This window comes from Salvelinus namaycush, chromosome 18 (genome assembly GCF_016432855.1).
Source record: "Salvelinus namaycush isolate Seneca chromosome 18, SaNama_1.0, whole genome shotgun sequence".
NCBI lineage: Eukaryota > Metazoa > Chordata > Actinopteri > Salmoniformes > Salmonidae > Salvelinus > Salvelinus namaycush.
In genome coordinates this window covers 2,973,474-2,996,871 of record NC_052324.1, presented here as the reverse complement: position 1 = coordinate 2,996,871, position 23,398 = coordinate 2,973,474, and the positions used below count along the sequence as shown (strand labels likewise).

At 43.1% G+C, this 23,398-nt stretch overlaps 2 protein-coding genes across 2 annotated transcripts; one reads left to right on the top strand and one right to left on the bottom strand.

The window, feature by feature from the left end:
- Positions 1 to 3,070: 3,070 nt before the first annotated feature.
- On the bottom strand, positions 3,071 to 4,914 carry LOC120062662 (putative phosphatidylinositol 4-kinase alpha-like protein P2). Its single transcript, XM_039012708.1, has 4 exons — positions 4,515 to 4,914; positions 4,174 to 4,238; positions 3,776 to 3,885; positions 3,071 to 3,564 (listed from the first exon to the last, which is right to left on the bottom strand). The coding sequence occupies exons 1-3, from the start codon at positions 4,673 to 4,675 to the stop codon at positions 3,827 to 3,829; spliced, it is 285 nt and encodes a 94-aa protein (XP_038868636.1). The 5' UTR covers positions 4,676 to 4,914; the 3' UTR covers positions 3,071 to 3,564; positions 3,776 to 3,826.
- An 11,484-nt stretch (positions 4,915 to 16,398) lies between these two features.
- serpind1 (serpin peptidase inhibitor, clade D (heparin cofactor), member 1) lies at positions 16,399 to 22,344 on the top strand. The gene is made up of 7 exons (XM_039013117.1): positions 16,399 to 16,527; positions 16,965 to 17,252; positions 19,410 to 20,053; positions 20,299 to 20,447; positions 20,689 to 20,813; positions 21,192 to 21,336; positions 21,529 to 22,344. The coding sequence occupies exons 2-7, from the start codon at positions 16,966 to 16,968 to the stop codon at positions 21,718 to 21,720; spliced, it is 1,542 nt and encodes a 513-aa protein (XP_038869045.1). The 5' UTR covers positions 16,399 to 16,527; position 16,965; the 3' UTR covers positions 21,721 to 22,344.
- The last annotated feature ends 1,054 nt before the right edge of the window (positions 22,345 to 23,398 follow it).

The window sequence follows — 23,398 nt, the reverse complement described above, 5'->3', positions numbered from 1 at the left end:
CAGTGTTTCGTCTGTTAAATAAATTCAGTATGTATTCATCACCCGCTGCGCCTTGGTCCGTTCATTCACCACAAGACGAACGTTACAGGTATTGGCGGAGAGTCACGTCATTGGCGGAGAGTCAGACGGTATTGTCGGAGAGTCACGCATTGAAGAGGGCGAGGAACAAGAGAGTCACAATCCATGCACACCTGTGAGCTCTGGAACTCCACCTCCTGTTTGTGGACTCTGCAAACAACGTCCTTGATGAAAATACCTGTCTATTTGTGGAAAAATCACCCTGATTAACTCTTTAGACATATCACAGTTTATCTATTTGCTTATGGTTTTGCCTACACCCAGCAACCTGTTTAAATTACATTAGCAAAAAATATTCAATTATATTTGGAATGGCAAGCCAGACAATATTAAAAGGGCCTGTTGTCTCACCCCATGTTCAAGAATGGTCTTTTCCCTTTATTCAGATGACAACCGCTCACTTTTGGTTATTTGAAAACAAAATCTCCAAAATATCGCTGATCTATCGATAGTCTAACCTGTGGCACAAATTGAGTATCTGTTCATAAATTAATGGAGCTGTTTCAGTCTGATAGTCTTTAATAAATAAATGTTTTGACCAAGTTAATCTGCTCATGTTGTGTGTGTTCAATTATTTGTGACCTGGTTACAATGAAGAATGTAAACAAAATAAATCCTATTCATTTTGAACGCGTGTTGCAAGTTTATTTTTCCTTATTTATTTTTTTACTCATTTATTTTGTCTCCTGTGCCCAAACTGCACCATTTGGTTTCTCGCCATCGCCCACACGCACTTTAAACATTTGGATAATAAAGCATTTAAAGGCTGACATTGGTTGATTTTAATACTTCGGACAGCCAAAACTGTCAAAAGACTTAAAACATTCCCAGAAGGCATGGATTATTATAACCTACTACAGGCCTAAAACCTATGGGTGCAACCAACGTTTCCATGATGGGCTATTAGCAGGACAATAGGATCTTCAATCTTTACAAAAGGATAGCTCGGGTAGGTGTGAAAAAAAATGTATTAAGTACTCTAAAGTTTTACATTTCTAACTCCAAACTTCATGCAATAGCAAAATGTTGGATAAAGCATACAGTAAACTGTAGAGTATTTCTTCATCAACATCTTTATGCTTTCGTTAATAAAATAATGATACAAATACTCTTTCAAAATGCAGATGTTTATTTCAACTATCAGCAGGACAATAGCCTCTTGCCGAGTTTAGGGACTTTAAATATATTAAATGATCCATAACGAATTACTATGGGAAAAAATATCACTGAATGACATAGCATGGGGACTGGTCTTGATAAATCAATCAGATTTTTATTTGTAAATGTTAAGATTAGTTTTGCTCTTCACTATCACAATATTAAAAACGTTCAAAGGATTCATGAATTAAATCGCTTTTGCCTACATGTTGCGGTTCACTTGATGAAGGTGCACATGGGCCCACATTTCTTCAACTGTCTTCTGACTGTCAACTGTGATTAGAGCGATGTTGATTGCCTCTGCTGATCGCTCATCATTTTCACCCATCAGTGAGTCGATGGCTTGAATCTTCTCGCTGGAAATGGAATACAATGTAAAAATGTGCAGCATACAGTAAAGACCAGCAGTCGATTTATTTAAGCATTATTTTTTAGCATTATTAGGCCTGGAGTTCTTTTAAGAATACAAAAGAAGCCATGCACCCTTGATGGGCTATCAGCAGGACAATAGACTCTTACCAAGTCCACCAAATGCATTGTTTTCTAACCACATCTGGATGGATCCATAACGAATTACTATGGGAATAAATATCACTGAATGACAGAAATATTGGAATAATGTAGGCTAATGAAGGCAACGAATTGTTGCTTACTGGAACACCCAAAGTCATCCAATTGTTATAGGATTTGAAGCAATAGCCTACCCGCATGTGGTCAACTATTTCAGCACCGTTTCGCGCAGCTCCATTTGGGTATTGTTTAGCCTACAATTAGGGTGTGGAAATGTTAGGATTATTTTGCTCTTCACTCGCAGTCACTTAGTAGCCTACTATCTACCAGTCACGTTGTACAGGGCAATATTTTCCTAACGGAAACCATGAGTTGTTCTTTTTTTCTTGGAATAAAAACACCATAATATTAATCAAATGAATCAATCCCATATACTATGTTCTTACAAAAAAGGTTTTAAATTCTCTAGTACAGCCAATATTAAAAACAGTCAAACGCTTCTCAAAGATGCCCTCTGGTGGTCAAACTAGCACTAACTAGCATTAATGGCAACAACAGCTGACACTTACATTTTTTATTTCGTTTTTTTATTTCACCTATATTTAACCAGGTAGGCTAGTTGAGAACAAGTTCTCATTTGCAACTGCGACCTGGCCAAGATAAAGCAAAGCAGTGTGACACAGACAACAACAGAGTTACACATGGAGTAAAACAATAAACAAGCCAATAACACAATAAACAAGTCAATGACACAGTAGAGAAAAGAAAGTCTATATACAGTGTGTGCAAAAGGCATGAGGAGGTAGGCAATAAATAGGCCATAGGAGCGAATAATTACAATTTAGCAGATTAACACTTGAGTGATAAATGAGCAGATGATGATGTGCAAGTAGAGATACTGGTGTGCAAAAGAGCAGAAAAGTAAATAAAATAAAAACAGTATGGGGATGAGGTAGGTAGATTGGGTGGTCTATTTACAGATGGACTATGTACAGATGCAGCGAGCGGTTAGCTGCTCAGATAGTTGATGTTTAAAGTTGGTGAGGGAAATAAAAGTCTCCAACTTCAGCAATTTTTGCAATTTGTTCCAGTCACTGGCAGCAGAGAACTGGAAGGAAAGGCGGCCAAATGAGGTGTTGGCTTTGGGGATGATCAGTGAGATATACCTGTTGGAACGTGTGCTACGGGTGGGTGTTGTTATCGTGACCAGTGAGCTGAGATAAGGTGGAGCTTTACCTAGCATAGACTTATAGATGACCTGGAGCCAGTGGGTCTGGCGACGAATATGTAGCGAGGGCCAGCCGACTAGAGCATACAGGTCGCAGTGGTGGGTGGTATAAGGTGATTTGGTAACAAAAGAACATGCCATAGAATTCTGCGGCAGCCCGCAAGCTGTGCTACAGTACGACGTAACTTTTAAAGGAAGAACCACTGTACATAAGACCATTCAAGATCCTGAGACGCATCAACCCGGTCATCTATCGTTTCCAGCTTCCCAGGTGTATGAGGGTCTGTCCATCCTTCAATGTCTCCCGTCTCAAGCTGGTAAGGACCAGTCCCTTCTCTCCCCTATACCTGCCCCTCCGCCCCCTCGACTTGTTGATGGTCGCCCAGCCTACACTGTCCGGCATCTGTTGGAGGCTCGTCGGGTCCAAGGAACCCTGCACTACCTGATGGACTGGGAGGGCTACGGTCCCAAAGAGCGGGCGTGGGTGTCTGCCCGAGACATCCTGGATCCGGAACTTGTTCGGGACTTCAACCAACTACGTGGTGGTCGCCCTGGCTCCGCGGCTGGAGCCGCTCCTAGAAGGGGGGGTACTGTCAAGAGAGAGAGAGAGGCAGAAAGAGTAAACAGGAGGAGAGAAGAAGCGGGAGTAAACAGGAGGAGAGAAGAAGAAACAGCGATAGTGTGAAAGATACAGATTGTAGACTGTGAAGACAATGGGAGAGAGAGAAAGAAGATATCAAGAGAAGATGAACACAGATACTGATATAGATCGAAAGACAGAGTGTGTGTGTGTGTAGAGACCTGTCTGCAGTCGTTGCCCACTTTAAAGATGGCTGCCTGCCAGCAGATACTCTAGACCTCCTCCTCACCGTCAGCCTCACTGTCCAGGGAGTCTGACCTACGCTGCAGACCTGGGTGAGGGAGAGAGGGAGAAAAGGGGAGGAGTGAGAGGGGGAACAGGGGAGAGGAAATTAGATTAGTATTTTTTTAAATCTTTGTTGAGGATATTTCTAGTAGCATTACTACCAACAAAACTATGAAATGCCTTCCCTTCTTTCATTAACACTTATGAGTGAAAGGACTGGATAGGTTTACACAGTATAGCTTCCATCTGTCATGTTCTTTTCAGATCAGTGGTAGAAAAAGGTAAGGAAAAAATAGGACATTAGTTGAGACTATTCAATTTAATGAGAAAGTACCTTCTTTCTCCAACTCACTGACTCCATACCTATTGACTTTGGCCAGGTCCGGAGCTTTGGCAGCACTAAAGAGACAAACAGGGATCAACACAATATTGGGGTGGAATATGAATTATTTAAAATAACTAAGTATGAATTGATTATAGAAGTTTCATTATTAATTGTTAATTCATGGTAAAAGTCTAGGCCTGCAGCTCTCTCGTATCCTGGTCAGATCTGTTTCTGCTTTTACACATGTTTGGCATGACAATTCCATAAGGAGTTGGCATGAGAGCAAAAACATACTGGCATCCAGGCTAGCTCTCTCATTCCAGGGTTGAAGAATGGTGGCTTAGGCCTACCTCTGCATTGGAGTCCCAGACGTGTAGTCTATGTCCAGTACTATGGCCTCTGCATTACTGGGTAGGTAACAGCCTGGCTGGACCTGGATGTCCGACAGAGCCCTCAGACAGGCTCTCTTCCTCTCGTCTCCCTTAGGGATGGGCCTGACAAACAACAACATCGTAAACAAGCACAGACTGAACTCTGTACCTGTAGCTCTGCTGGTTGTTCTACGTCTATGGCTGTGTCCCAACTGGCACCCTATTCCTCACATATTGCACTACTTTTGACCAGAGCCCTATGGGACCTATATATAATAGGGTGCCATTTGGGATGCAACCCCTGTATGTGATGGTCCCTCAATGTGCTAGGGTAGTCCCTCAGGTGAAGGGAGCAAAGGAAGGAGGGGAGAACAGGAAGGGAAATAGTGAAGGGAGGGAGATATGTTTTCCCCCAGCTTGTTATAATTAGCTCTCATTATCAGCCCTAATGAGGAGAGAGGAGAGCGTTCTGAATCCCTCGTAGGGGGTTTAAATGCTCCCTCTCTAATTCGACCTGTTCCTTTCATCGTGTGTAAACACTCCATCCGTAATCCAGCACTTATGGGCTGTCAGGACGCCATTTGACCTATGGGCCAAACGGCGTCCTATGGGCCCTGGTAAGAAGTAGTACACTTATATTTAGGTAATAGGGGGCCATTTGGGATGCAGACTTAGATAGCCTACACTCAGATAGTCAATTAATACACAGATGGGCAGGTAACTAAGGAGCTAATGGGACATAATGCTCCATGACACCAGTGTCATTCCAGATGGCTAAATAATCACATAGGCACAGTGGATAATAATGGTTGAACAGCAGCATTCAGGGGCCACTAGACCATAACAGCAGTGGAACGTGCCTATGGGAACCGGCCTGACAATAAACATCTAGGCCAATAGAGGAACTCATTAGCATTGTGGTTTAGGATGGTGTATGTGTATAGGAGGTGTGTTTGTCGGGGCCTACTTGATGATGGCAGATACGTTGGTGATCTTATTGAAGAAGTCAAACTCTCTCTGGTAAAAATCTTTAGCGGGACCGGTTAGAGCACCAGTGAGAGCACCGGTTAGAGCACCTCGACCATCTGTTAGAATTATTCCCCTTTGTCAGCTACAAAGAGAGAGATAAAGACAGGAGAGATGTTGTAAAAGTGTCTGTGTGTGTGTTTTGTGGCTGAACCACACTGAGAACCTGTCATCTTCTCGACCATCTATGTCAGCTACACAAAGGACAGCTTATTTACATTGTAACAAAGTGGGTCTTCCTTTTCATTCAGCCCAATCCTCCAGGTATTCTCCTTTGTCATACCCTCTTGTGTGTGTGTGTGTGTGTGTGTGTGTGTGTGTGTGTGTGTGTGTGTGTGTGTGTGTGTGTGTGTGTGTGTGTGTGTGTGTGTGTGTGTGTGTGTGTGTGTGTGTGTGAGGGTCTCACGGTCTTTCTGGTGTCCCTCCTCGTCTAGGTAGATGTTGGTCTTCATGTTCCAGATTAACTGGTGACAAAGCCGCTGAGACTTTGAGCCGCCCACAGGATGTACTCCCTCACATAGCCCATCTAGAACACACACGTAACGCACCTGGAACTACACACACGAGCACAAGCACACACACATACACGTGCGCACAAGCACAAACATGCACACACGCAAATTATGTGTTTACCTTGTGATAGCGGAGGGCTTGAACTATTTGAGGAGTGAAGAACAAGATGGCATCCTGAGGGTACTTGCTTCCTTTCAGCCACAGGAGCATTAGTGAGGTCGAGCACTGATGTTGGGCGATTAGGCCTGGCTCGCAGTTGGAGTTCCAATTCATCCCAAAGGTGTTCGATGAAGTTCAGGTCAGGGCTCTGTGCAGGCCAGTCAAGTTCTTCCACACTGATCTCAACAAACCATTTATGTATTGACCTCACTTTTGGCACGGGGGCATTGTCATGCTGAAACAGGAAAGGGCCTTCCCCAATCTTTTGCCACGAAGTTGGAAGCACAGAATCGTGTGGTGTAGCGTTAAGATTTCCCTTCACTGTGATGGGTTCTAAACTTGAAATATGATATATCCTTGTTACTGAGGAGGGGAATGCAGAACGTTTACATTCTGTCAGAACATATTATTGTTAGACATTAGGTATCCTATGGAAAGGAAAAGGGCCACAGTCTGGTACAGGACAGCTGTGAGTTGGGGAGTAGTGAGGAATGTGGGCCGAGGTCAGGTCAGATGAAGTGAGAAATAACAGGCATCATTAAAGTCCTGTCTAGCAACAAAGATGTATTGGCTGTCCAGATGTGTAAGGAGGAGACTCAGTATAGGAGGAAGGTTTAAATACCAATGCTTTTGTAAATATGTCTTTGTCTATGCAGCTGCGTGACCCAGTGGCTGAATAAACTTGGTAGAGCTTTACTAGTCGTCCATGAGTTTATTATGTTTATTTAGAACCTAACAATTGGAACAAAGGGGCCTAGCCTGAATCATGAAAAACAGCCCCTGACCATTATTCCTCCTCAGTTGGCACTGTCACGTCTGCTCCCCCCCCCCCCCCCCCCAGGCTGCCCTGCATCACGCACTCCTATCATCCATTACACACACCTGCCTTCCCGCGCATCAACGATATTGGACTCACTCATCACCTGTTATTACCTCCCCTATATTTGTCAGTTCCTCGCTTCTGCATTGAGAGTTTTTTGTCTTTGTTTTCTTGTATGCTGTTCCTGACTCCCCGTACCGGCTTTGTCTCTCCAGCGTCAACTCATGTGACAGGCACTATGCATACAGTTGGAACTATGCATTCACGCAGGTAGCGTTCTCCTGGCATCCACCATGCCCAGATTAGTCCGTCGGACAGCCAGATGGTGAAACGTGATCCATCACTCCAGAGAATGCGTTTCCACTGCTCCAGAGTCCAATGGTGGCAAGCTTTACACCACTCCAGCCGACGCTTGGCATTGCGCATGGTGATCTTAGGCTTGTGTGCAGCTGCTCGGCCATGGAAACCCATTTTATGAAGCTCCCGACGAACAGTTCTTGTTCTGACATTGCTTCCAGAGGCAGTTTGGAACTCGTTAGTGAGTGCTGCAACCGAGGACAGATAATTTTTTACGCACTACGCGCTTCAGCACTAGGTGGTCCCATTCTGTGAGCTTGTTGTTGCTCCTAGACGTGTCCACTTCACAATAACAGCACTTGCAGTTGACAGGGGCAGCTTTAACAGGGCAGAAATTTGACAAAGTGACTTGTTGGAAAGGTGGCATCCCATGACAGTATCATGTTGAAAGTCACTAAGCTCTTCAGAAATGCCATTCTACTGCCAATGTTTATCTATGGAGATTGCATGGTTGTGTGATCGATTTTATACACCTGTCAGCAACGGGTGTGGCCGTCTCAGCCTCCAGTATTTATGCTGCAGTAGTTTGTGTCGGGGGACTAGGGTCAGTTTGTTATATCTGGAGTACTTCTCCTGTCTTATCTGGTGTCCTGTGTGAATTTAAGTATGCTCTCTCTAATTCTCTCTTTCTCTCTTTCTTTCTCTCGGAGGACCTGAGCCCTAGGACCATGCCTCAGGACTACCTGGCATGATGACTCCTTGCTGTCCCCAGTCCACCTGGCCGTGCTGCTGCTCCAGTTTCAACTGTTCTGCCTCTGGCTATGGAACCTTGACCTGTTCAACCGGACGTGCTACCTGTCCCAGACCTGCTGTTTTCAACTCTCTAGAGACTGCAGGAGCGGTAGAGATACTCTTAATGATCGGCTATGAAAAGCCAACTGACATTTACTCCTGAGGTGCTGACTTGCTGCACCCTCGACAACTACTGTGATTATTATTATTTGACCATGCTGGTCATTTATGAATCTTGGCCATGTTCTGTTATAATCTCCACCCGGCACAGCCAGAAGAGGACTGGCCACCCCTCGTAGCCTGGTTCCTCTCTAGGTTTCTTCCTAGGTTTTGGCCTTTCTAGGGAGTTTTTCTTAGCCACTGTGCTTCTACACCTGCATTGCTTGCTGTTTGGGGTTTTAGGCTGGGTTTCTGTACAGCACTTTGAGATATCAGCTGATGTAAGAAGGGCTATATAAATAAATTTGATTTGATTTGAAACAGCCGGATCCACAAATTTGAAAGGGTGTCCACATACTTTTGTACATATAGTGTATCTTGTAGTTTACTATTTAGCTATTTGCATGTTTTAATGTCATTGTTATGTCCTAAAAAACACAGGCACTCATTAATAATCATAATGGACCACTTTACCAAATAAACTCCCAATAATGAGATCTTGAGATGCGGTTTTACAACAGGATCCAGTTGATGAATGGGTAAGTACATTTTTATTTTACCTTTATTTAACTATGCAAGTCAGTTTAGAACAAATTCTTATTTTCAATGACGGCCTAGGAACAGTGGGTTAACTGCCTTGCTCAGGGGCAGAATGACAGAATTTTACCTTGTCAACTCGGGGATTCGATCCTGCAACCTTCCGGTTGCTAGTTGAATGCTCTAACCACTAGGCTACCTGCCGCCCCAAATCCTGTTGTAAAACCGCCTCTCAAGCTCTCATTATTGGGAGTTAATTTCGTAAAGTGGTTCCTTGCACCGTACAACAACCTTTTCTGTCACCTTTTTGGCCCATGTTACAGATCAGTCCTACTTGGTATGCGTGTGTTCGTGCATGCGTACCGGGGGGAAAGGAGAGTAGTACTTTTACCCCGTACTGAGCAGTGAGGGGGTGCGGGGGGTACATGGAGGAGAAGTAGGAGGATAAGAGACATTACTGTGCAGCCGTATTCATCGACCTGGCCAAGGCTTTCGGCTCTGTCAATCACTACATTCTTATCGGCAGACTCAACAGCCTTGGTTTCTCAAATGACTGCCTCGCCTGGTTCACCAACTACTTCTCTGATAGAGTTGAGTGTGTCAAATCGGAGGGCCTGTTGTCCGGACCTCTGGCAGTCTCTATGGGGGTGCCACAGGGTGCAATTCTCAGGCCGACTCTCTTCTCTGTATACATCAATGATATCGCTCTTGCTGCTGGTGATTCTCTGATCCACCTCTACGCAGACGACACCATTCTGTATACTTCTGGCCCTTCTTTGGACACTGTGCTAACAAACCTCCAGACGAGCTTCAATGCCATACAACTCTCCTTCCGTGGCCTCCAACTGCTCTTAAATGCAAGTAAAACTAAATGCATGCTCTTCTACTGATCGCTGCCCGCACCTGCCCGCCCGTCCAGCATCACTACTCTGGACGGTTCTGACCTAGTATATGTGGACAGCTACAAATACCTAGGTGTCTGGATAGACTGCAAACTCTCCTTCCAGACTCACATTAAGCATCTCCAATCCAAAATTAAGTCTAGAATCGGCTTCCTATTTCGCAACAAAGCATCCTTCACTCATGCTGCCAAACATACCCTCGTAAAACTGACTATCCTACCGATCCTTGACTTCGGCGATGTCATTTACAAAATAGCCTCCAACACTCTACTCAACAAATTGGATGCAGTCCATCACAGTTCCATCCGTTTTGTCACCAAAGCCCCATATACTACCCACAACTGCGACCTGTATGCTCTCGTTGGCTGGCCCTCGCTTCATACTCGTCGCCAAACCCACTGGCTCCAGGTCATCTATAGTTCTTTGCTAGGTAAAACCCCGCCTTATCGCAGTTCACTGGTCACCATGGCAGTACCCACCATGAATTTACACATAAGATAGATCACGTTTAAGGATAGGCTTGGTTTAACCCCATTCTATTTCTCAGATATTTTACCTTCTCATGAGCCAGGATGCAGCCTGAGATCATCTAGCACTGTTGACCATTCCAAATTCTAGGTTGAAAACAAAAGACTGGGAATTTTCCATTTTTTTAAATTTAAATTTTACATTTATTTAACTAGGCAAGTCAGTTGAGAACAAATTCTTATTTTCAATGACAGGCTAGGAACAGTGGGTTAACGACAGATTTGTACCTTGTCAGCTCGGGGATTCAAACTTGCAACCTTTCGCTCTAACCACTAGGTTAGCCTGCCACCCCATTAGGGACCCTAGACTTTGGAATGGTTTGCCAGAGGAGATCAGGCTTGCAGGTGCAGTGCCTCTTTTTATATCCCTGCTGAAGACATACTTTTATAAAGATGTTTTTAATGTATGATTTCAATGTATGATTTGAATAGCTATCTTTTTTTCCCCTTGTTTTTGTTTCTTTGTTAGTACCTTTATTTTATTATTTTATGATGTGAAGCACTTTGTGACTTGTTTTGAAAATAGTTATTATTATTATACACATTTTGGGGGCTGGTTTTGCAGACACAGATTAAGACTAATCCTGTACTAAAAAGCATGCACAATTGAGAATGTCCATTAAAATAGCTTTTTAGTCCAGGTCTCAGAAGGGGTGATCTGGGTCTGGAGAAGTGAATAAGTAGGTTACTACTGTAAATCCACATATTTAACCTCTATGCATTATCCTATGCTTGCTGTGTCACCCGTACAACTTCTTGGTTATCATAAATTGAAAGTGATATTATTGCACCATTGTTTTGCCCGAACAAATTTCAAAAGGCACAAAGTTGCCCAATCCCCCTGGCTGTGGTGGTGCTAATGAGCCTCCGCCTCCAGAGGATCACTCACGAAGGAAGTTTCCCCTAGGTACAGATCTCGGATCAGCTTCACCTCCCGCAATTCTAACCTTAACTGTTAGTGGGGGAAAAGTTAAACTGACCCTAGATAAGCATCTAGGGACAACTTCACCACACACCCCAGAGGACCAGTGAGGAGAAGGGGACAGGAACAAACAGCCATGGCCTGTCAGAGAGCATCACCTCTCCACTAACTGACTGGCCAACTAAGGGAATAGTAGAGCTGTTATGAACGGTAGTCCAGAGACGAGCCCTACCCCTTCAGAGCATCACCCCTCCCTCCTGACGGGGGGGGGCTCATTAGGCAGTTTACTAGGAAGGCTTATCCATGCAGAACTAAGTCACCAGAACAGACTGAACACGAGAACTGACTTCAACAGCAACAATGACTCTACAAAACAACCCATTGACCAATGTTTTCCCAATCGCGGTCCTACGGACCTTTAGGGGTGCACATTTTGGTGTTTGACCTAGAACTAAGACACTTGATTCAACTAATGAACTAATTATCGAGCCTGTAGCTCAATCAGGTTTGTTAGGATTTTTTGTGCCCTACACCCTAGCCTTACTCCCGACCTTGGCTTCTACTTCTTCACTGTTTGCAGATCTGAAGGGAGAAGATTATGTGTAAGTGCCAGTCTAGAGAGATGAGCACATGTCCGAGTGTACACGTCATAGAAACATTCAAAACTGAGGAGACTATGTGCAAATAAATCAACTGATCCAAGTGTAGTAAGTGCAGCCTGAGAGGGGCTATTGGATGGTCTCAGGCACGAGGTCTCTCTCTCTCACCTTGACGTCCTCAGGTACGTCACACACAGCTGCTAGGTCCAAACACACCAGACAAGTCACCTCCGCTACAATGGCCTCAGTGTTCTTAAACCTGATGGATCCATAGATAGATTACATTTGAACATCTAAAAATACATACAGCCATATCACGACATACCCACATCCAGGATAAAATATGAGAAAAATGAGAAAGAATAAACTATAGAGAGTAGAATATATTTCAGTGTGTGTGTTTTCATTTTGGAGGTGTGTGTTTGAGCAAACGTACATGCATGCCTGTATGTGTGTGTGTGTGTGTGTGTGTGTGTGTGTGTGTGTGTGTGTGTGTGTGTGTGTGTGTGTGTGTGTGTGTGTGTGTGTGTGTGTGTGTGTGTGTGTGTGTGTGTGTGTGTGCGTGTGTACCTTACAGGCAGCTTCAGGGCCAAATAAGGAGCTATACTCCAGGCCAGGTTGATATGGTCTTTCCATTGTTTCTGACTCAGGCTGATGTACTTGGACCTCCAGTTGGCGATGCTGGTCTCTACGGACTGTTCTGTAGTGATGGCCAACTCCGGCGTGGACAGTGGGCTGTACCATGTAGTCAACCGTTCAATCTCACAGGCCTAGAGAGAGAGGGAGTGAAAGAAAGGCACCATATTGGCAGTACTTTTTTTATACAAAATGAAAGTGTGGTGGGAAGTTAAGCTTAAAGAAGTGCTACCACATTTACATTTAGGTCATTTATCCAGAGTGACCTACAGTCAATACATTCAACTAAGCTAGGTAAGGCAAGAACATCAAATCAAATTTTGTTTGTCACAAACACATTTAGCAGATGTTGTTGCCGGTGTAGCGAAATGCTTGTGTTTCTAGCTCCAACAGTGCAGTAATATCTAACAATTCACAACAATACACAATCTAAAAGCAAAATAATGGAATGAAGGAACATATAAATATTAGGATGAGCAATGTCAGAGTGGCATAGACTAAAACACAGTATATACATACAGTTGAAGTCAGAAGTTTACATACACTTAGGTTGGAGTCGTTAAAACTTGTTTTTCAACCACTCCACAAATTTCTTGTTAACAAACTATAGTTTTAGCAAGTCGGTTAGGACATCTACTTTGTGCATCACACAAGTAATTTTTCCAACAATTGTTTACAGACAGATTATTTCCCTTATAATTCACTGTACCACAATTCCAGTGGGTCAGAAGTTTACAAAGCCCAGACCTCAATCCTATTCATCAGACCAGAGGACATTTCCCCAAACCATAGTCTGGCATTTTTATGGCGGTTTTGGAGCAGTGGCTTCTTCTTTGCTGAGCAGCCTTTCAGGTTATGTCGATATAGGACTCATTTTACTGTGGATGTGGATACTTTTGTACCTGTTTCCTTAAGCATCTTCACAAGGTCCTTTGCTGTTGTTCTGGGATTGATTTGCACTTTTCACACCAAAGTAAGTTAATCTCTAGGAGACGGAACGTATCTCCTTCCTGAGTGGTATGACGGCTGCGTGGTCCCATAGTGTTTATACTTGCGTACTATTGTTTGTACAGATGAACGTGGTACCTTCAGGTGTTTGGAAATTGCTCCCTAGGATGAACCAGACTTGTGGTCTACAATTCTTTTTCTGAGGTCTTGGCTGATTTATTTTGATTTTCCCATGATGTCAAGCAAAGAGGCACTGAGTTTGAAGGTAGGCCTTGAAATACATCCACAAATACACCTCCAATTGTGAAATATAAATAAAATAATCTGTCTGTGAACAATTGTTGGAAAAATGACTTGTGTCATGCACAAAGTAGATGTCCTAACCGACTTGCCAAAACTATAGTTTGTTTACAAGAAATTTGTGCAGTTGTTGAAAAACAAGTTTTAATGACTTCAACCTAAGTGTATGTAAACTTCCGACTTACAGTTTTGACTTAAATCTGCTTGAAAATCTCTGGCAAGACTTAAAAATTGCTGTCTAGCCATGATCCCCCAAAACCTTGACAGAGTTTATAATTTTTTTTAAAGAAAATTGGATGTTGGACAATACAGGTGTGCAAAGCTGTTGTGAGACTTACCCAAGAAGACTCACAGCTGTAATCGCTGCCAAAGGTGTTTCTAACATGTATTGACTAAGGAGAATGAATACTTTTCTAATCAAGGTATATTAGTGTTTTCTTTTTCATAAATGTTATTTTTTTTAACTTTAACATTACAAAGTGTTTTGTGAAGATCGTTGACAAAAAAAGGACAATTAAATCTATTTTAATCCCACTTTGTAATACAATAAAATGTGAATTAATCCAAGTGGGTGTTAACTTTCTAAAGTTGACATTCTGTACTGTCGCCTCTTATGAAACATTTGATATCAAATCCAAAATACTGGCGTATAGAGCCAAATTAAGAGTTTTAGCTTCACTGTCCAAATAAATACGTAGGGGACTGTATATGTGAGAAGTTAAGTGAGCCCTACTTACATTTCAGCCAATCCAGAGAGGTATTTATCGGCCACTCGGCGGATCCTCTTGTGGGTGTGGTTAAAGTTGACCAATAGGAACTGGGTGTGGGGTTCCAACTTCTCCTCATGTTCTTTTGTCTTGGACTGAGAGAGTTTTGCATATTAAATTGCAATTCAATGAAAATGTAGTTTCTTTGAGATTCATTGACACAAGCGTAGGTTTGTACCATTTGGTACGTGTTACCAATGGTGTTGAATTATTTGAGGTAAGTACCAGAAAGTATCAATTGTTAGCACATAATTTCTTAGTAAATACCATGTAAATACCACTTTAAACATGGAGGTAAAATAAAGCATAACCAAAGCAACATGTGTGATTAAGAGCACACCTACCTTCTCAGCCATCATTTGGAGGAAGACATCGAAGATTTTATCACTGACACAGATCACACACTGCATCATACATGATGAAACGTTGAATCAGAAACAAAAAAATACATAAATACAACCAATATTACAACGCAGATACAACATTACGCCCACCAGATTTGTCCTTCTGGATGGTTTTGTCTTCAAAGTAGCGGAACATCACCTGGAAAATGTCTGCGTCGTTAGAACGCAACATCCTGAGACAGAACCAGAGAGAAAGAGACTAATATGAGTCCCCTAATGTTGGGGAATATAAACCAGGAGAGGATAAATAGGGTCTGCTCCAACCTCATGTGATCTGAGGCTGTATGTATAAAGCGTCTCACTGTGAGAGTGCTGATCTAGGCTCAAGTCCTTGCTTTTCCATACAATCAATGTGTATAATGATCCAAAAGCCCAAACTGATCCCATATCAGCACTCCTATTCTGAGACGCTTGATACATATGGGCCCTGGTCTGTATACAGACAGTATGTAGGTGGACATGGGTAATAGAGCAGCAGCAGCAGATATAGATCTATAGCGGGTAGCACACCTCATGTACTCCAGCCTGTAGACAGACAGTAGGTATGTCGAGATGGCAAAGTCTAGTTTGTTGATGAGAGCAGATTCTTCAGGGGAGGGGTCCAACAGATTGATGATGGTGGATCGCAGATCAGTCTGCACGACAGACAGGTAGTAATACTTACAGGAAGAGGGACAACTAAGTAAATGATGGGGACAGGTAGAGTTCCAATAAAGATACAGGTGGCATTATTTAGGTTAGTTGACTTGACCACCTGACGGTGTTGTTCTTTGTGTGTGTGTCTGTTTTGTGTGTACCGGTGTGACTATCGTTCTTCAGGGCAGAGTTTTACTGTAGTTCAGAGCTGAGTGGTTCACCGCAGGGAAAAGTCAGGAGAGGAGACTTGGTGGCGATCTCACACACTTCTCTGGCCATAGACCCGAGCCCTCCACGTCAGAGCCCATGACCACATAGGACAGCCAGAAGTCCCTGAAAAGCTTTTGAATGCGGGTCTTAGCCTCAATGAATGGCGGAAGCCGTCTGGTCAGCTGTAAAGGTAAAGAAAAGGGAGAGGGATAGAGGTATTTTTGAAATTGTACACTTTATTCAGACACCTGGAAACAGAGGGGGGAGATGAAAGTGGGAGCACAGTAGGAAGGGTGGAAGATGCAAATATAATGTGACTTGCTGAGAGCGTTACCACTAACCTATAGGCTTTGCACAAAAGACGACTGAGAGAGAGACAGAGATTGAAAGTCACTGAGGGGAACTCAGTGGTCCACGGTGCCATGGCAGACATTTGATAAAACCATCAAGGCTAGTGAATTTAGATTGCAATGGAATTGTAAAATATAAAATAACAACGTATGGGCATGTCATAACCTTGTCAAAAAAACTATTCAACAAAATAGCCCATGCTTTCAAAATTGATGATCTATGACGTAAAAATGTGTAACCACCAATTATCTAAACATGGCAGTGAAACACCCTTTGATGTTGGCTTCCTTGTTATTGATATCAATTGGTTAAATGGGCAAACAAGTTTAAAAAATACAGATACAGTGGGGACTTTGTCCTGGGTTATTTGTTCAAGGGAAGAGGACATCAAAGTTCAGTTTGGTCTTTCTGCTCTTTCTTCACAGTGTTGCAAACAGACCACACACACACACACACACAAGTTCCCGCCACCACAGAGAAAGCACAGGTAAGCCATTTTAGTCCCCTACTGTCGTCAAACCTACCAAGATATTGACTACTGTTGTGTTCATGCTTAACAAACTATTAATTAACTGAAAACGTATTCTGAAATTGAGCAGAAAAGTTTGTAAGATTTGAACTGCTGAAAAAAATTAGATAGGAAAGGGTTGTAATAAAGTGTTAATTCAAGTCTAATAACACGTTTGGATGTTCTTTGGTGTATGGGGAAACTGTCTTAGGTATCCCACCAAAAGAAGGCTAAACATATTGATATTGACCATGGTTATTTGTGCTTGATAAATGCCTTAGGTCAGTGTTTCCCAAATGGTGGGTTCCTGATTCCTGCTGTGTTGTGGCTTAAGACGCAGTCCTGACTAGAAGCACTGGTGGCTTCTAGTCAGGTGTTTTGTTCTAGATTAATAAATGCCTTCTGTGTCATGTAAGGATGTGGGTCGTCACGATCATCGCTGTGTCCTGTCTCTTTGTCGGAACGTCTCTGGCTGGGGTCAAGGACCTGGGCTCTCACTTCAGATTCTATGACCAAAGTCCGACCCCAAACACTGAGCCAGACCCACGAGGCCTTAGTCAGGGTGGAGCTCTGGACATGGAGAACATTCCTCTGGAGTTCCACAAAGAGAACACTGTGACCAACGATCTGCCCCTGGAAGGCTTTGAGGACGAAGACTACATTGACTTTGACAAGATCCTGGCTGAGGGGGGGGATGACTACAGGTAGGTGATATACATTGTTAGAGGATGAGTACAGTCGTGGCCAAAAGTTTTGAGAATGACACAAATATTAACTTTCAAAGTCTGCTGCCTCAGTTTGTATGTGTTGCGAAACTGTACTTGAGGATAGTAAAGGCAGTCAAGCGCAGGAGAGCAGAAATATTCAAGGTAGCGTCTTTAGTAGGCACGTCCAAATAGGTACAGGTACAATACCGCACAAACGCCCAAGACATCTAAACACACAGTCACTCACGGAAGGAGGAAAAAACAACGCTCCTTTTACCACAATACGGTATACACGTGAATAAACTGAGGACAACCTCCAAGAGCAACATGAAAATAATCCCGCACAAACCTAAGCGGGAAAACAGGGGTAAATATACACACAGAAATTAAAGCAAATGAAAACCAGGTGTGAAAACGAACGAACAGAAAAGGAAAAATGGATCGGTGATAGCTAGTAGGCCGGTGACGCCGACTGCCGAGCATCGCCCGAACAAGGAGAGGAACCACCTTCGGTGGAAGTCGTGACAGTATGATGGCAATTTGCATTTACTCCAGAATGTTATGAAGAGTGAACAGATGAATTGCAATTAATTGCAAAGTCCCTCTTTGCCATGCAAATGAACTGAATCGCCAAAAAACATTTCCACTGCATTTCAGCCCTGCCACAAAATGACCAGCTGACATCATGTCAGTGATTCTCTCGTTAACACGTGTGAGTGTTGACGAGGAAAAGGCTGGAGATCACTCTGTCATGCTGATTGAGTTCGAATAACAGACTAGAAGCTTCAAAAGGAGGGTGGTGCTTGGAATCATTGTTCTTCCCATGTCAAGCATGGTTACCTGCAAGGAAACATGTGCCGTCATCATTGCTTTGCACAAAACAGGCTTCACGGGCAAGGATATTGCTGCCAGTAAGATTGCACCTAAATCAACCATTTATCGGATCATCAAGAACTTCAAGGAGAGCGGTTCAATTGTTGTGAAGAAGGCTTCATGGCGCCCAAGAATGTCCAGCAAGCGCCAGGACCGTCTCCTAAAGTTGATTCAGCTGCGGGATCGGGGCACCACCAGTACAGAGCTTGCTCAGGAATGGCAGCAGGCAGGTGTGAGTGCATCTGCACGCACAGTGAGGCGAAGACTTTTGGAGGATGGCCTGGTGTCAAGAAGGGCAGCAAGAAGCCATTTCTCTCCAGGAAAAACAACAAGGACAGACTGATATTCTGCAAAAGGTACAGGGATTGGACTGCTGAGGACTGGGTTAAAGTAATTTTCTCTGATGAATCTCCTTTCCGATTGGTTGGGGCATCTGGAAAAAAAACTTGTCCGGAGAAGACAAGGTGAGCGCTACCATCAATCCTGTGTCATGTCAACAGTAAAGCATCCTGAGACAATTAATGTGTGGGGTTGCTTCTCAGCCAAGGGAGTGGGCTCACTCACAATTTTGCCTAAGAACACAGCCATGAATAAAGAATGGTACGAACACATCCTCCGAGAGCAACTTCTCCCAACTATCCAGGAATAGCTTGGTGACGAACAAAGCCTTTTCTAGCATGATGGAGCATCTTGCCATTAGGCAAAAGTGATAACTAAGTGGCTCGGGGAACAAAACATCGATATTTTGGGTCCATGGCCAGGAACCTCCCCAGACCTTAATCCCATTGAGAACTTGTGGTCAATCCTCAAGAGGCGGGTGGACAAACAAAAACCCACAAATTCTGACAAATTCCAAGCATTGATTATGCAAGAATGGGCTGCTATCAATCAGGATGTGGCCCAGAAGATAATTGACAACATGCCAGGGCAGATTGCAGAGGTCTTGAAAAAAAAGGGTCAACACTGCAAATATTGACTCTTTGCATATCAACTTCATGTAATTGTCAATAAAAGCCTTTGACACTTATGAAATGCTTGTAATTATACTTCAGTATTCCATAGTAACATCTGCCAAAAATATCTAAAGACACTGAAGCAGCAAACTTTGTGAAAATTAATATTTGTGTCATTCTCAAAACTTTTGGCCACGACTGTACAATGTTAAGTGATTTGAGCACTGGGATGCTCTGTAGACATATTTTTGATTGAAGTGGCACAGTTGCCTGGAGCATGGTGCATGCTTGTGGGTTAGCTATTTTCATAATATTTATATTATTACAGTGAAGGGGATGAGATTGATGAGATCGCAACTCCCGCACCAGATATCAACATCTTCGCTGAACCCTCGGACCCAAAGACGAGGCGGGCCAGACTCCTACGCCTATTCCATGGTCACTCACGCCTCCAACGAATCAATTTGGTCAATGCCCAATTTGGCTTTAAACTCTACCGTAGCCTTCGGAACGAAGTCAACCAGACCGACAACATTTTGCTGGCGCCCACCGGAATCTCCATTGCCATGGGAATGATGTCACTTGGAGCGGGGCCCGGAACACATGCGCAACTTTACCAGACCCTGGGATTTGCCGATTTTGTCAATGCAAGCCATCACTATGACAACGCTACTGTACACAAGCTGTTCCGGAAGCTTACGCACAGACTCTTCCGACGGAACTTCGGATACACATTGCGATCCGTTAATGACCTGTACGTAAAAAAAGAGGTGGCGGTGGAACCGAGTTTCCGGGCAAATACCAAGTCATACTATTTTGCGGAGCCCCAGTCAGTGGACTTCGAAGACAAGGCGTTTCTGGACAAGGCCAACTGGCGCATCTCGAAGCTGACCAAAGGACTGATTAGAGAACCACTGAAGAGTGTGGACCCCAGTATGGTGCTGATGCTACTCAACTACCTCTATTTTAAAGGTATGGACAACATCAGAGCAATAAGCCTCAACTATGCCGTTTCTATTGACCAAGGTTCAAGTATCTTTCTATCTAGCATTAAATTACATTTTTTCAACAACAACAAAAATATTTTAAAGTTGATATATTATGGGCTGTATTACATTTCCATTACATTTTAACGACTAGATTCAAATCCTCTCTTTGTAAGTTAGTTGTGAAATATCTTATTGACACAAACCAGTCGATCTCACCCACACAAACAGGTACATGGCAGCAGAAATTCCCAAAAGAGAGGACTCACTACCGGAACTTTCGTGTGAATGAAAAGACGAATGTTCGAGTGCCAATGATGCAGAACAAAGGGAACTACCTGGTGGCTGCAGACCATGAACTGCAGTGTGACATCTTACAGGTGGGTGGTAGACATTTAGTTGGGGGAAGTGGGGTCGAAAAGAAAGAAGATTAAGTGCACTGTGATATAGTCCTACGGTATGCTTCCATGTCAGATGGCCCTAAAAGGTTCAAAAGTGAAACCATGTTCTAGCATTTTCCAATGTAAAGAGATTTGAGAACTGGAAAAGCACGATTGTAGTCTACATGAGGTGAAAAAGGTGATTTAAAAAAAAATCAAACCATGATTATTGCTATTCTAGCTACCCTATGCAGGGAACATCAGCATGCTCATCGCCCTGCCCAGGAAGATCTCTGGCATGAGGAACCTGGAGAAAGAGATCTCCCCCACCGTGGTCAACAAGTGGCTCAGTAACATGACCAACAGGTAAGACCATATTATTGCCACACCTGGTCACAGCTGAACAACAGGTCATAACATAATGACCACACCTGGTCACACCTGAACTACAGATCAGAACATTATGACTACCTGTCCAAGAGGTAAGAAAACATGATTGACTGACAGGCAGACGTGATAAAAGACATGACCACACAAGACAATAGGTGACCACTCCTGACAATACTTGACCGGCAAGTGAGCAGACCTGGGCCCCAGGTAAGAACAACTGACTACACACGGTGAACAGAAAAGAACACCAGACCCAGTAAGAAGACCACTAGGTTAGAGTATAACAAATGATGGGAGTTATGGATAAGATATATGGGTCTAAAAGATTATATTCTGTATTGGTTTCTCCCCCAGGACGCGTGAGGTGGTGTTTCCCAAGTTTAAGCTGGAGCAGAGTTATGACCTGATAGACAACCTGAAGGAGATGGGCCTCACAGACCTGTTTGAGGAGAAGGGTGACTTCACTGGGATGACTTCCGAGAAGATCGCTATTAACTGGGTAAACCTAGCTTCTAGATTTGAGTCCCACCTGAAAAACACCCCAATTTTCACTTTAATTTACTCTATTCTAATAACGTCAATACACTGTCAAAGCCAAATAAGTTTTGTCTATCTAATAATGTTTAAATATGTCTAGGTCAAGACTAGGTTCTGTACAATGTTCCCTTTCTGTTTCTCCCCTCCCCACCAGTTGAAGCACCAGGGGACGATCACTGTGAACGAGGAGGGGACAGAGGCTGCGGCTCTAACCCAAGTGGGCTTCATGCCCCTCTCCTCCCAGATCCACTTTATCATCGACCATCCCTTCCTCTTCCTCATCTATGAGCACCGCACAGACTGCCTTGTGTTCATTGGCCGCGTGGTCGACCCCTTACAGAGCTAAAAGCTTGGTAATGCTGTATCTTATAGGGATAGTTCACCCAAATTGCACATTTACATATTGGTTTCTATGGACAGAAATCCATGCTTTGGTTTTGTTTACCTGACCACTACTTAGGGTGAACTATCCCTTTAATGTCATTTTCCAGCTAGCATCTACCCAAAGTAGGAAGACATTTCAAGAATATTTGCCTTTTAACCAATCCTGCTGTTCCTACAATTGGACTACTAACCGGTGTCTGAGGGAGAGGTCAGTTAGGAGTGTTTGTTATTTGCTGTCTGTTAATGTTCCATCTCTCCCTACATTTACAGTGGAGGCTGTTCGACTAGAAACCCTGATAATGTATCGCCGTGACGACATTAATGCAATGTTGTGACTGCTTTGGGTATTCAAGAAACATTTTAGAGAAAATAAATGTGTCAATTTGACCATGACTTAAAAAGGTTGGATATTTTGTCAATTTTTTAAATGTATTTAGTCGGTTTAGATGTTCTGAAGAATATGTGAAGTTTTGTCGAGAAGTTTAGCTAAAATATATGCAAAAGCATAAGAGACATTTGAAATTACTTTTGTGTCGTATGACATACATTAAAAGGGCTTTACAAGTAAAAATTCCAGCGCAAAACATGTTTTCTGTGTGTGTCACGCTGTGTCTGTTCGTGGACCACTATTTTTCAGCAATATACATATACATTTTTTTATCTGCTTACCACCAAAAATGGGGGGGCACACTGCCTGCCCTGCCCTCCAGGACATCTACAGCACCCGGTGTCACAATAAGGCCAAGAAGATCATCAAGGACCTCTAAACTAGGGCTGTTGCGGTAACAGTATTTCCACCACACCGGCAGTCATGAGTCATGACCACAGTAAAATTCCACGTGACTGTTGAGTCACTCCCATGCACTCTGGACATACTTTGGTAGTATCCAACTTGCTAAGACCTTCAGGTCCTAATAGCCTGGTACTCAGGGCTCTACTGTCCCTCTAACCACTCTGACATAAATGCAAATTAAATAAAAAAATCACATCAAACACTTATGAAAACAGTATAGTGCTTTTAAAACTCACCTCACTGTGATGATCAATTTGAAGAAAGAAGTTCAACAGCAGGTTGAAACTGAGTGTAAAACATGGTCAATGTGGATGTTGTTTCAAAGCCCAACCATGAAATAGACAGCGCTTTCTAAGGTGATTGATTAATTCAAAACACCTATACACATATTAGAGCTTTTGCATAGACTTATGAGCCCAAACCCGAAGAAAAAAAAAGAATAAAAATTATGATTGTGCCCTTATACAATACATAGCCTACTGCATATTACGTATTGGGGGAAAAAACTGATTTAAGATGACTTTGGTAAATAATTGGTGTAGCCTATACTCCAAAATTAAACAGAGTAATTGCCTTTGAGTGTGGACTGTATTATTATTCATACTGAATGGACTGGTTACCTTAAACTACACTTCAAAATGTCTACCATGAGTCTGGGAGAGAACGTATAGCCCGATGGCGATGCTGTTGGTTCACTGATTGTGCATGGCGGCTTACAGAGTTAGCCTACAATTACAGTGAATTTGTATTTTTTATACACTGCTCAAAAAATAAAGGGAACACTTAAACAACACAATGTAACTCCAAGTCAATCACACTTCTGTGAAATCAAACTGTCCACTTAGGA